The following is a 14,786-nucleotide window of genomic DNA, read 5'->3' on the forward strand; positions in this document are numbered from 1 at the left end:
TGTGTGTTTCTCAACAGCCAGACAGTGGATTCTTCTGTGAAGAGAATTCCAGTGATGACGATGTGATTCTGAGAGAAGAATTCAGAGGGGTTATCATTAAGCAGGGATGTTTACTGAAGCAGGTGAGTGACTACCACTGGCTTCCTCCGCCCCCCTTTTTTTTTTTTTTTCTAAATTACCAATGTGAGCAGAGGATGGTGGTGCATATCCCAGCACTCATAAAGCTTAACCATAGGGATTGCTGTGAGCTCAAGGCCTGGCTAGACTAAATAGTGATACTTTATCTCAAAAAGACAAAAGAAACAAATGAAAAAGAAAAAGGCTGACATTATTAAATAGAATTTAGTTTACTTGACCTACAATCAACCAGAAAACGAAACCATGAAGATATAAGACAAAATGCTAAGTAGAGGATGTTGGGTTAGGATTGGGGCAGCCAGGGCAGAAAATTCCCTTGGGAATAGTGAAATTCTTCTTTTGCCAGTGTCCTGATGATGAAAAGTATTTTAAGAAAATATTGCCCTTTCTTTAATAGGAAGAAATAAGTTGGCCAAGAGATGCCATTCAAAAGATAAAGCTATTTCCTCCAAAGTGATTAGAAAACAGGATGAGGCCACACTATATGGTAACCTTTAAGAGCAAGGAGGTGCCATTCCAGACTGTGTTAAAGCCTGGTGAGATGGAAAACTATGGCCTGAGGCCAACTTTGTAGGAATAGCGGGCTAAGGTCAGGTGCTGTTTGAGTGCATGGGCACAGTATAGGTGAGTGTGTGGGATTATGTGCAATTTCAGGTATCCATAATCAGTCTTGGAGGTAAGGGCTGGGGTAAACTGAAGCTCTACATAGTTCTAGGTGTCAAGGCATGTGATGGTAAGAGTTAAGAGAGCACAGGGTCTCTTAAGAAGAAGTTGCACTGCAGGGGTGGCTTTGTTTCTCCCACCACCAGACACAGGGGAACAGAAGCCTCCTTACCCATCTCAGCTCCCGATATGGGATGGCTTTGGGTATACACCATAGCAGCTGTGACTGTTTTATTTCATTTGTGCCCACAAAGATTTCTGACTTCCCTTTCATCCAGACCACTCATTGTCTAAGACCACCTGCTATATTTGTTATTTCCTTTAAGAATGTGACATTCTGTAAAGCAGACTCATGCACAGAACAAGGAAAAGAACTGGAGGGAGGAAGGGGAATTCAAGTGACAGCAAAGCTTGGCTCTGCTCCAGAGAGCAGAGATGGCATCGGAATGTGTGAGAAAGTCCGCCATGTCATAACCACTTCAGCCACTGATGCCAGTGAACTGGTTGTGTTGGTTCTGAACTCCATGTGGGGAGCCACTGGCTGTGAAGTCTTTTCCCCCTTCATAGTTGTCTTTATCCTAGTAGAAACAGCAGCCAGAGGCTCTCCATCATCAGCCACGCCCATTTTCTCATGGGCTGGGCAATGGGGTCTATCTGATCAAACTGGTTAGTGCAGCTCCTGCCACAGCCACAGGGGTCAGAATTTTTTTTAAAAAAAGGATTGGGAAATGATGATCTTGGTAAGAGGAAGGAGTTTGAAAACATTTAGTTTTCAAAGTTTCTTAAGAGATTAATCTTACCTCCTGGCTGGGGTCACCGCATTTGGTGCGTGCGTGCGTGTGCATGAGTGAGCATGAGTGTGTCTGGACTGGGTGTTTTCAAGTTCCTTGCACCTGATTCAAAGAATTTGAAAAGTGCACACAAATGGAAAGGCAGTGGCTTTATCTGAAGAGACAGTGCAGGGATGCTCCAAGGAAGCGGCAAGCTCAGTGGACTAGAGCCCAGGGACACTGGTTATTGTTTATGGGCCCTTTTCATCGAGTCCAGAGGGGGATGTGTTAGTTTCTAGGGGGTTTAGTTCTGGTGGTTCTATTTTCAGTGACAAACTTGGGTCTCAGGTTATGTAAGTTTTTCTTTATTGCATGTATTTTTTTTTGCCATACCACATCTAAATTTAATCAAATTAATTCAAAGTTATAGACATAAGAATATAGAGGATTTTCCCTAAAAGTTTACTTTATTCCACATGAACCCAAAATTTGTTCGAGTTGCTTTTGTTTCCTGCCTCTTGTTTCCACATACATTTCAGGACATGTTTGAATAGATAGATTTGGTGTTTGTGAAGCTCCGGGCAGGTGAGAATCCCAGGATGCCAAGTGCATTGTAAGGAAAGAGGTGTGTGTGTGTGTGTGTGTGTGTGTGTGTGTGTGTGTGTGTGTGTGTGTAGCCCAAGCCAAGTAGAGTCTGGGTTGCCGAGTTTTCCTTACACGAGCTCCCAATCTTTTAGCTCTGGAGTAACCCTGGTTCATATCAGAATCATTTGGGAGCCAATGTTAAAAAATCTTTATAGTCTTCAAAGTATCAGCTCTCCTACCATTGATGGTGGAAGCTTGCCAAGGTTAACCTGTAGAGAAGGCGAAACATGAGAAAGGATACCTGTGTTGCACATTCCACAGGTGGGAAGTAGCTGTGTCTAACTGGAGTATTGTGTTCCCCTTCCTGTTTCCCACTTTTAAACTCAACAGAATATTCATAGTTGACAAATGGAACAAACACAAGGATGAATGGGTTATATTCAGTCTAATCCCTTTTGTATAATTTTTCTATTATAACAATGAACAAGCCGGGCAGTGGTGGCACACACCTTTAATCCCCAGCACTCAGGAGGCAGAGGCAAGCAGATCTTTGTGAGTTCGAGGTCAGCCTGGTCTACAGAGCGAGATCCAGGGAAAGTTGCAAAGCTACACAGAGAAACCCTGTCTCGAAAAACAAAACAAAACAAAACAAAACAAAACAAAACAAAACAACAACAACAAAAAAACAATGAACAAAATACTTTGCTGTTTAGTCCTTGGCCACATATGGAGTCTGTGCAGGGAAGGACAATGTATTAATATGCTTTTCTTGTTTGTACAGAATTCAACACACTTTTTTTTTGCTTTGTCATAAACAATAAGCACTCGTCAAATGAACAAAGTCAACTATAATGGATAACTGATAAAGCAGATATTCAGATGTGGTTGTTAGAAAACCCAGGCGTGCATACATTCTTGAAATCCTTCAGTAAATAATCCTTATAGAAAGGTGATCAGACACTTATAATAAACTGTTCAATAAACCACATTGTGATGTTGGAGAAGGCTTTGAGAGAATATGGCAGCTGTTCAAGCTTGGCTGACCCACCAGCTTAGGATAATTTGGTGATCACTTAATAATTCCACAAGACAGCATTGCTTTCACATTTTCCAGTAAAGAAGAAATTGTGTGAGGAAAGTTACATGCTCAGATCTCATGGGCAGTGTTATTAAGGCAAAGAAAACACCCATATTTGTAGAAGCTGATGGATCTCAGAAGTCATTTTGAGGTGGGGAGATGGCTCACCACTTAAGAAGCCTCACTGTTTGTTCTTGCAGAGAGCTGGGGTTCAGCTCCCAGCACTCACATGGAGGCTAACAGACATCTCTAACTCCAGTTCCAGGATACCCAATGTCTTATGACACCTGGAGTCACCAAGCACACATGTGGTGCTCATACATACATATATACATGTAGGAATGAGAACCTGTGTTCTATCACCAGAATCTATGTAAAAAATTTGGTGTGGCACATACCTGTAATCCCTGTACTAGATAGACAAAGACAGGCAAATCATTGGGGCTTTTTTGGCAGTCTATCCCACTTTTGTTGACAAGCTCCAGATCCTAATGAGAGCCACTGTATCAGAAAACAAGTTGAACAGCTAATGAGGAATGGCACTTGTTGACTGCTGACCTTCACATCCACATCCACACACACACACACACACACACACACACACACACACACACACACACATGCACCTGCATGGGCATACACACATGTGCACACATATACATGCACATATACACATGTGTGTGCACACACACATGTAAAGACACACACACACACACACACACACACACACACACACACACACACATATATATATATATATATATGGAGAGAGAGACATGGGCAGACTGACAGACAGACAGGCTGACTGACAGAGACAGACAGCAAGCAGACATCTTTTTTTTTTTTTTTTTTGTTTTTCGAGACAGGGTTTCTCTGTGTAGCTTTGCGCCTTTCCTGGAGCTCACTTGGTAGCCAGGCTGGCCTCGAACGCACAGAGATCCCCTGCTCTGCCTCCGAGTGCTGGGATTAAAGGCGTGCGCCACCAACGCCCGGCTGCAGGCATCTTTATTATACTTTGTTTGATAGCTCATGTCTACAATGACATATCTCTCATTTAATTCTTTTGAAATCCAGTATTTATATCTAGGCTTTTATTTGGATTTTGTCATAGTCTAATTCCATATGGTCATAAACCCTCAAAAAACAGGACCGAGTCTTGAACCAAGTCATATGCCCAGCACCGCCAAATATGCCACACACGCTGTACCACTGCACACAGTCCTGAGGTCGGAAGACAGCGAAGAAGTAATTTAATTTATCCATGTGATTCAACAGTGCGTGTTTCATTAATTGGCCTTGGTGCTCTCTCCCCGAGAAAGACACGGGCCAGGACCTGGTAATTCACTGTGGCATTCTTTTATCCTGTATCTCAGCAGACTTCCTACTTGGGCACCTCGGACCAAGTGATGCTAATGACTCATCTCCCCTTTCCCTGTTCCTCAATACAGGGGCACAGGAGGAAGAACTGGAAGGTGAGGAAGTTCGTTCTGAGAGAAGACCCGGCCTACCTGCATTACTATGACCCTGCTGGGGTGAGGTCATACGGTAGATAAGTCCACTCCAACAGAAGCTTTGCAGTGGTGATGAGCTGGGGCCACGCCCCCTCTGTTTTGATGCCTTCCGTTTTCACTCTCATCCTTCGTCCCTTCCTGCTCTCTGTTAAACTGTTCTGCCACCTCCCACCGCAATGTCTGAGTTCTTGTGCCTCTTAGACCAGCAAGAACTCAGCAGGGGGAGAAAGTATCAGGGTATTGTATGTATTTGGTTAACTCAGTATAGCTTTTTTTTTGTCCCATTTGAGATATATGTTATTACCTTAATTTCTCCCTGCACTCACATATGAGTTTCACTGTGAAGTTTTCACACCTGTTTCTGCCTACTTTCTTGACTTTCTTCTACCCCACTGTCCTCTCTTCTCCCTTGTTTTCACACCCATGTGATCCTTCCTTCCTTTGAACAGTCCTCTGCTTCCATGGCATGTACCGTCCATCACACCCCCTCCCCTTCCTTCCCTTGTATCTCTTCCCCCTCATTTGCAGTCCCCATTCTGCTTTCTAATTTCTTCATAGGAGAGAACATGAGGACTATTTATCTTTCTGAGTCTGGATAATCTTGCTTTAACAAAATGTTCTATAGTTCCATCCATTTTCCTACAAATGTCAATTTTTTTGTTATTTTTTATGGCTGTATATGTGACACATTTTAATTACCCATCCATCTAATCCAACTTCCAGGTTGAATTAGAGTGTGTTTTCTGGTTTCTGTAGACCCTCTACATTGGTTTAAGCAGTGGCTGCCTCAGTTTACAGACCCACTAAGAATGTGTAAGTTCATTTTCTTCCCTATCCTTGCCAATAGTTACTATTTTTTTTTAATGACAGCCATTCTGGCTGGGGTGAAATAGAGTCTCAATATGACTTTGATTTGCCTTTCTCTGATGGTCAACGACACTGAACATTTTTTCAACTACTTTAATTACTGCTTGTATTTCTTCTTTTGAGAACTGTCTACTTATTTCACTAGCCTGATTTTTAAGTTGATGATTTGTTTTCCTTGGTATTTTATTTAGGGGTTCTTCATCTGTTTCAGATATTAATATGTTTGGTGTAGAGCTGGCAAAGAGTTTCTTCCGTTCTGCAGGCTGTCTCTTCACTCTGCTGATTTTAGTTCTCTGATGTGGAGAAGGTTTTCCATTTCCTGCATTCCGTTTGTCAGTTCGTGTTATTTTTCTGTGCTGTTGGAATCCTTTCCCGGAGTCATATTCCTAAGCAACATCTTGAAATGGTTCCCCTATGCTGTTTCAGAATTTACGTTAAGATCTTTTATCCATTCTGAGTTGATTTTGTGCAGAGTAAGAGCTTTGAATTTAGTTTCAGTTTTTTTTTTTTTTTGAGCACTGTTTGTTGAAAACGCCATCTTTTTTCAAATGTGTGCTTTTGGCACCTTTGTTTAAAAGTGTTTAAGAGATTCTTGGTTCTCTGTGTATCCATTATTTGAGCTAATCCCATCTTGGTCATTACAGCTCAAGTCCAGTTAGAGAACTTGATGACTACATCATTGTTGTTTCTATATAGAATTGTTTAGGATTTTCAGTATTTTTGTATTTCCATGTGAATTTTAGGGTTTCCCCCCTAATTTTCTGAAGAATGTTGTTGGGACCTTTACCTTCTGGTGTGTCTGGTCTCCTTGCTACTGTTGCTGCCTGAGGTAAGACTGGATCATCTGTGTGTTGGCACACAGACAAAAGGAAATATTAACTGAACAGGAGGAGGATAGCACTGGAGACAGATTTCCAGCATCAGGCACTCTGGAGGACCAAAGAAAGCTTTTGATCAAGACAGTATCGAGCTGTCTACCTACTACCAAAGGCAGAGAATGGAAAGAGTCTTCACTGTATTGGCTGTCTGGTCTAACCTGTACAGGATGGACATTCTTCTCAAAGGATATCTAGATATCACCAATGCCATGTTGCTATTGCCCCAGATTCCAGCCAGGAATTTCAAAGGAGAAGATAACAGCTGAAACCGCGGCACTGAAGCTGGGCTTCACATGAATGCCACTTGAAGGTCCTGGAAAACTAATTACAGAATGTACTCTTAAATAACAGAGGATCTGTCCCCAACCTATGCCAGTTTTCCAGTGGACCCCAAAGGACATCAAGTTTTCTATTTTTGGTTATTCCAGAGAAAGTCACAGAGCTCTGATTTGTGCTTTGAAAAATCCTGGAAAACACAAATCTGTGTCAGCGTTTGCTCAAATTTACCATCCAGTATTCTGCTGTTGGGGCAAACAAGCCTTTAAAGGACAGTTGGGAACAGAGCAGAGTAATGGAAGGGTAATGAGGCAACCTGTCTGGTAAAACCCTATTCAGGTTCCCTGACGGACATGTTTAAGAGCACTTGATGGGCTGTAAGAAGATGCATCTTCTCTGTCTGTGGATCAAATGCTCTGCGTGTGTTGTTAAGACCATGTGAGCTAAGTTTAAGTCTGAATTTCCTCCTAGTTTGTATGGCATCTCTACAGACAAGGGAGGAGCACTTAAGTCACTCACCATGATTAACCTTTATTCACCATTCATGTTTGCTTTACAAAATTGGGAGCCCCACGATTGGAAACATATATTTATAGTTATTACATATTCTTGATGAATTTTCTCTTAATAATATGCTATTTCTTCTAACTAAATTTGGCTTGGATTCTTTGTCAAATCCCATAGTAACTACAACAGCTTATTCTGGGCTGCCATTCACTTGACTGATTGAATCAATCCTTTGAGTTTGAGCCTGTCAGTGCCTTTGCTAGTGATGTGTGTTTCTTGGGACAATAGATAGGTGAATCTTATTTGTTAATAGAGCCAGACAGTCTGTCTCTAAAGGTGAGTTGAGGCCACTTACAATTAAATTTATTCTTGAGAGGTGTTTACCCACTCCTGTAACTTTTTTCTCGTTGGTCACAACATTATTGGTTATTTTCTTTCATCCTTAGTAATTAGGGACTTGTTGGCTGACTGTGTTGGACATGATGAATCCTTTCCGGGATTTTCTTTCTCTATTCATCGCGTGGTGTTTATTCTTTCCTGTGCTCTCTGGTGAGAATGTCTTTCTTCCTCTGTACCAGGCTTTTTCTTTTAGGCCACTAATCAGCTGCCAAATCATGACACAAAGACTTCTTATTAGGTATGAATGCTCAGCCACCTGTTACGCTTGTTTCTTGGTAGCTCTTATAACTTAACCTGTTTCTCTTCATCTATGTGTATCTTAAACTTTATACCTTTTCTTTCTGTGTGTCCAACTTTTCCTGCTTCTTCCTGCCTGTCTATTAACTGCTTTGCTGGTTAATCCAGGAAGTCTCCATCTCTTTCTCCCTGTTATCTCCTTTCTTCTTCTCTTCTCGAGCCTAGATTTCTCCTCCTACTTATTCTCTCTGCCCACAAGCCTGGCCTAATTTTATCCTCATTTATACCCTCTCACGCATGTATTGGCAGGATTCATGTATGAAAATGGCTATACTACCAAAAGTAAACTATGGACTCCATGAAGGTCCTATCAAAACACCGATGTCATTTATCATAGAGCTAGAAAAAGTAATCCAAGGATTCATATGGAATCACAAAAGACCACAAATAGCCAAAGTAGTCCTAGGGAGAAAGAACATGCCTGGAGGTATCATCACACCTCCTCTCAAATTATGCAACAGAGCTGTAATCAGAAAGACAGCCAGATATGGGCATAAAATAGACATTCAGACCAACGGAATGCCCAAGAGGACTCAGAAATAAACCAATAAGGCTACAGCCACCTGAATTTTGACAAAGGAACAAGAAACATGCCATAGAAAAGAGTAGGTTATTCAACAAATGGTGCTGGAAAAAAACTGGCTATTCATGTGCAGAAGAATGGAATTAGAACCATCTTTCATCCTGTGTGAGAAAATTAACTGTATTTAATTAAACACTGAAACTAATCATGGAAAAGAGGAAATGTACATCAAGGTACAGGTGTAGGTATGGCTTTCTGAGAAATCTCCAATAGCACATGAGCTAGATCCAAGAATCATCAGATGGGATGAAATTAAAATAAAAAAAAATCTCTACACAGCAAAAGCAACTTATGAGCAAAGCAAACAGATGGCCAGTGGAACAGAATGAAGTATTTACTAACTGTACTTCAGATATGGGATAAAATCCAGAATTTTCAAAGAACTGAAAACAAAATTAAATGTGAAAAAAACAACCTACCAATCAACAAAGAAGTTAAAGAATGCACAGATAATTTTCAAAAGAATAATTACAAATGGCCAATAAATATGTTTAAAAAGTGTTCAACAGCCCTTGTCATAAAACTTCTTTAAGACACCACCTCACTCCACTCAGAGTGGCTCTAGAGGAAAGGAACTTCAATTCAAGGATGATGGGAGTACAAACTAGTCCAGCCACCATGGAAATCAGCATGGAGTTTTCTCAAATAATTAAAAAGGGAACCACCATGTGGCCCAGCTATTCCACTCGCCAACATTCCCACAGGACTCCACACCCCACTGCACCTCCCTTCCAGTTTTTAATACTGTTTCTTTGCTCTGTTTTGTTACTATTGTGACTATAACATGTTGTGGCAAGTTTCTTCTCTGGGCATGTCAATTTTTAATCATTAATCAGTGCCTATTGTGTTTGTATGCTTTTTCCTTTCTCTAGGTTTGTGCGACTTTCTGCTGTGATTTCATCAGATAAATAATCTATCTTCAGTTTCTATCACATCCCCCTCTGCTCCTTGGATTCTTTGGATTGGTCTGATGACTGTATCCTGGAGTTCTCGGGCACTGTGTTCTGTTTGTTTGTTTATTTATTTATATTAATTGATGTTTGGATGTCACAGTCCCAAAACTTCTCCCCGATTCTTGACATATTTTATTTTCTTGGTCAAACCCATTGGTGGTACTTGGTGCTCTAATTTTCATTTAGTTGATTGGATTTTCATTTTCAACATCTCTGGCTTTTGTTGTTGTTTCTCAGCATCCTCCTTTGTCACTCTTCAATCCGCATTGTTGGTTTTCCATTTTTCTCCTGTTTCCTCTATGTCATTGAATTTCCTCCCAGTCTTACCTTGAATTCACCTGCTTGTGTGTAAACTATCTGAGGTCATTAATCATCTCACTAGTAAGTCTTCATCCAACGTTGAACCTACTTCAGCATCTCTGAATTCAGTCGGTGAGGAGTTATTATGGTCTCTTGGAGGAGTCATACTGCTTTGTTTCTTGTGTTTCTGTGCTATGATCTGTGCATTTCTTGGCTTACATGTTGGTTGTACTAGGGGATTTTCTTGCTGAGCAGTCTACAGTAGAGGGTATTACTGCCCACATCAGAGAAAACAAAGTAGTTTTGGACAAGGCTTGTGCGTGCGTGCGTGCGTGCGTGCGTGCGTGTGTGTGTGTGTGTGTGTGTATGCATGTGCACTCTATAGACATATATGTGTACAGGTGTACATGACTGTAAACATGTGTGTCGAGACCAGAGGATAGATGTCAGATGTTCCTCTATCACTCTTCCATCTATTTCTTTGAGATGAGTTCTCTCCCTGAAACTAGAATTCAGTTTTGTTGTGGTTTTCTGCCTAGGCTGGAAGCTAACAAGCCTTAGCAATCCTTCTGTCTCTAAGGGCTTGCATTCTAGGTGTGTGTGGAACATATGTAGGTGTTGTATTTGTGCTGAGATCAAAACCTTGGTTCTCATACAAGTGCAGAAAGCCCTCCTAGCGGCTGAGCCATCTCTTTGGCCCTTGAGTAAGGCTTGGATTTCACCTCACCCACTTGCGTCTCCTATACTTTCCTCTTCCCTCTTTACTTGTTCTGTCATAACTGCTGTGAATTTTCAAAGCTCTCCCTCCCCTTTGCTGTCAGAGTAAGGTCTATTTTCTTCTTATTCTGATTTTCCCCTTTACTAGGTTGCAAGAAAGCAGCTTTTAGTCCACCATATTACTCCAAAGTAATATTTGATATTTTTGTAGCAACACATTTTGTCCAATACTGTGCTCATGGTCTAATATACAAGAAAAGATAATTCATCTTCCAGGACAATTGGACAATCACTCTAGGTCCAGCAAAGAAGAAACATTTTCCTCAACAGAAAGATCTGACTTGGAAGTAAAGAGAAGCTCGTGTCAGCTGTCGGGATTGAGGGCTTGCTCTGCTCACACTCGGTGTTCTTTGACTTAGTCCTGTGAGCGCTAAAATGCTATGTCAAAGACGAGAGCAGGCAGTTCTTCAGAGGGACATAATACCCTGAGCATCTCCACCTCCCTGACCCTTTTCCTCCAGATCTGAGTTCCAAATTGGTTTGCATCTTCTCATGCAGCTTGTAAGGGAGGGTAGACATTCTGAAAAGGATTTTCTTTCATCTCTCTCTGCTCTTCCTGACATGTACCTGACTGAGCCTGTGTGTCTGCCGCAAGAGGATGAGGCAAGTCAACACTTTGTACAGTGGAAACACAGCTGCCCTTCTCTCTTCTAGGGTGAAGATCCCCTGGGAGCAGTTCACCTGAGAGGCTGTGTGGTGACATCAGTGGAGAGCAATCCTGATGGTATGAATGAATTTCTGTGGGAGGGAAATGTGTCTACTGCTACTCTACACCTGTGCATATTGAGTTAATCAATCGGTCACGAGGCACAAGCCTGTATAAAATTACTGTCCGAAAACTTCAGGGGGAGTGTCATTCCTTCCAAAGAGCTGGCCTGCCTTTCAGAACCCCTTTGGAAATGGGGATGACTTGAGTGTGTCACTGAACAATGCTAGAAAAATCCATCACCTCCAACCTGGCTTCCATGAAGAGCTGGATGGCAACATCTCCTGATGCTGCAGGTTTCCTTAAAGGAGATCATGTACTTATCCATATAGGGAAATGTTCTGCAATAAGCAGAGTAACTATAATTGAGGCAAAATGCTTAGTGGGAAGAATACCTGGGTACAGTTTGCTAGGTCTGTGCATCTCAGTCTGTAGTTGGAAGTTTTCATGTGTCCTGGCCGGCTGGTGGTTGGGACAAATCTTGCCTACTCGTGTCCCCCAAGTAAACACACAGAGGCTTATATTAATTATAACTGCTTGGTCATCAGCTCAGACTTATTATTGACTGGCTCTTACACTTAAATTAATCTATAATTCTTATCTATGTTTAGCCATGTGGCTTGGTACCTTTTTTCAGTTCTGCCTTGTCATCTTGCTTCCTCTGTGTCTAGCTGGTGACTCCCAACTCAGCTTTCCTCTGCCCAGAATTCTCCTTGTCTGCTTATCCTGCCTATACTTCCTGCCTGGCTACTGGCCAGTCAGCATTTTATTTATCAACCAATCAGAGCAACACACATTCACAGCATACAGAATGATATTCCACAGTACTTCCCCTTTTTCTGTCTAATCAAAAAGGAAGATTTAACTTTAACATAGTAAAATTATATATAATAGAACAGTTAGCAAGCAAGAATTACAGTTAAAATATCTAGTCTATTTGTATTTGGCAAAATTAAAGAAAATGGTCTATCATCTATCCTATATTTGTGAGTCTAAAGTTTCATATCTAATTTATCTTTTACCATGACTGAGGAAAACTATAATTGTAACTATCTAGTCTTCAACTACATCAAAGACCCCAGAAGGATATAATATTACCCAAGTAAACAGGAAGAACATTGTAAGCAACTTCCAAAAATCTAGAATGACAGAAACAGCTGCCTGCCTGGACAGTCACCCCAAGTTCCTCTGCAATGTTGGGGCATCCATATTCAGCCCATGAGCCTAGAATCTCTCAGTCACTTCTCTCTGTGTCCGATAGAATGTCTAGCAGTTTCTTCTGTGAGGCAGGAACCTGAAGGACCATCTTGCCTTGCAAAGTTGGATGGTCACCTTCCTATGGGTCCTGCATGTCCAGTTTATGCAACATCAGTCTGCCACACAGTACACTGTGAGCATGCCACCCTGAAGGATCTCAGTTCCTGCTCTGACAATAAGGGGCTGCACCACATGGTTTCTATTCCTTTGTACTCGCATGCCTATGATTGACACATGGGTTAACCACTTGGCTTCACTGCCTTGTCAGCTGCAGAGGACACACAGAGTCTCTGGAGATGCACTTTTCACAACCCAAATCCTGTTTTCTTTCTTTTTTCCCCTGTCATTTATCAGACTGTTTTTTTCTGTGTTGTTACTAAAAAAAACATATTTTTGAACACAAAATTATAGAGAAAAGTATGTAACAATTATCAAATTTCAACAGGCACCACACACAATAATTCATTTGATGTGTGCTTATCTGTCTTGATACTCACATCTTGATAATTTATCTTGCCTCAAATGAAGACATGCCATTTAAAAGGGAGCACACCATGTGATCACTCTGGCTTCATCTTCACATTTTGGGTTTATTTGCCTTTTCATTTTTCATAAGGAGCTCAGAGTTAGCTCTTAGTTTATACTATATTTACAAGACAAGTGTTAGATCTGGCTTGGGTTCATTATATGTATATGGTTGTGGATATAAATATATGTACATTTTAATATAATATATACTGAGATTAGCTCTTAGCTTATATTATGAGCAGAACAAAGGTACTCAATAGATATTATCGGTGTGCAAAGGCAAGAAATTTAGCTTCCTTACACATTATGAAAGAAAATGTTTCTCCTTGAGTATTTTATGTCTTTCTTAATGATCATACTACATAGCTGTCTTTACAAATATTGAATGTATCCTTAGGTAATGAATACGAATGCAGACTTTTCTTAGGACACTGAGGAACATTTCATGACTTGAAGAAGGATGTAGGCTGGTGAGTTTCTGGCACCCACATGTTATTGTGCTTTCTCTCTCATCAGGCAAGAAGAGCGACGATGAGAACCTGTTTGAGATCATCACAGCAGACGAAGTTCATTATTACTTGCAGGCGGCCACTCCCAAGGAGCGTACTGAGTGGATCAAAGCTATCCAAGTGGCTTCACGGACTGGGAAGTAGGGACAATGTTCCAGTCATCATCCCCTCCTGAGGGAAGCACTCGTGTGGATAAATAAGCTCAGTCCATGACTTGTCCATGCCCGTGACAGTTCAACCAGAAAAAAAGTAGGAGTGAGAAGTGTTTGTCTCCACGTAACTAACCGTGTGCCACATGATGTTGCCTGCACCGTGCACTCACTCTAGTCTCTCTACCCCGTCTGTCTCACAAGCCATATAACGAACTATGAGAGGAGGTGACACAGGCTTTCCAGGCCTTGGGGCCTCTTGTGGAAAATGAAGGCATGGAAAATGAAGGATATCTCTGAGGTCCTTGCTAGTTGAAAAAAAAAAAAAGCCAAATAGCAAATAAATACATAATGTCCTGTGATTATAATACCCATAGAAGTGAAATTGTCTCCAATTGTCCTGCTGGCGTCCTCTTTGGGCCAAATTGTGGCTCTCAGCTCTCATCACTTGTGCCTGGTCTTAGACATCGCCTGTCTTTGAAACTGTTGCCAAGGGGTACTGAGAATACTGAGTGATTCTTTGTTCCCTGGTAATTTAGCTGTCGCTCTTGGCTGAGATTTTGGGAAGTAATGAGGCAGCATGCTTCATTCTAGTCTGCTCACTCAGACACTGCTCAAGAGCAGCTTTCTGTCTTCAGGGACTTTCCACAGCCTTTGCTGTAGTATTTCCTGAGAAATGGACTCAAGGAAGCCACGGGCAGCTGAGGGTCTTCCAGGTGCTGCAGATGCTTAGACCAAGGTCTGAAAGTCTTCCCTTGTGTTTTTCCAGAGCGTTATGCATCGCTTCTTATAACCAGAAGGCGACGCCAAGCCCTTGAGTTTCTCTTGAGGTTTACAGAGAAGTGGTTCATGTGGGGTCCTTGAATGTGTGAGAGGCCCGGGCAGCTGTCTGGCTAGTGCATCTCTCTCATCTGCAGAGAGTGGACAGGACTGGGCTGCAAGGCAAGCTGAACAGATGACAGACCTATGCAGTGTCAGTGCTGAGGGCCTGGAATCCATGCAGAGCTTGTGGTGCAGGCTGTCAAAGTCATGGAGATCCTACAAACCTCCCGTTC

The 14,786-nt window shown here is 41.7% G+C and overlaps 1 protein-coding gene and 1 pseudogene across 1 annotated transcript in view; both read left to right on the forward strand.

Moving 5' to 3' along the window:
• Plek (pleckstrin) overlaps positions 1-14,105 on the forward strand; it is a 35,604-nt gene extending 21,499 nt beyond the window's left edge. Inside the window, exons 6-9 of the mRNA XM_028887418.2 lie at positions 18-122; positions 4,683-4,766; positions 11,237-11,306; positions 13,590-14,105. Coding sequence (XP_028743251.1) covers positions 18-122; positions 4,683-4,766; positions 11,237-11,306; positions 13,590-13,726 — 396 coding nt within the window. The 3' untranslated portion in view covers positions 13,727-14,105. The remainder of the gene's footprint in view (positions 1-17; positions 123-4,682; positions 4,767-11,236; positions 11,307-13,589) is intronic.
• Positions 4,922-11,230, forward strand: LOC114705534 (annotated as a pseudogene).
• Positions 14,106-14,786: the final 681 nt, after the last annotated feature.

Source organism: Peromyscus leucopus, chromosome 10, assembly GCF_004664715.2.
Source record: "Peromyscus leucopus breed LL Stock chromosome 10, UCI_PerLeu_2.1, whole genome shotgun sequence".
In the NCBI taxonomy this organism is placed as follows: Eukaryota; Metazoa; Chordata; class Mammalia; order Rodentia; family Cricetidae; genus Peromyscus; species Peromyscus leucopus.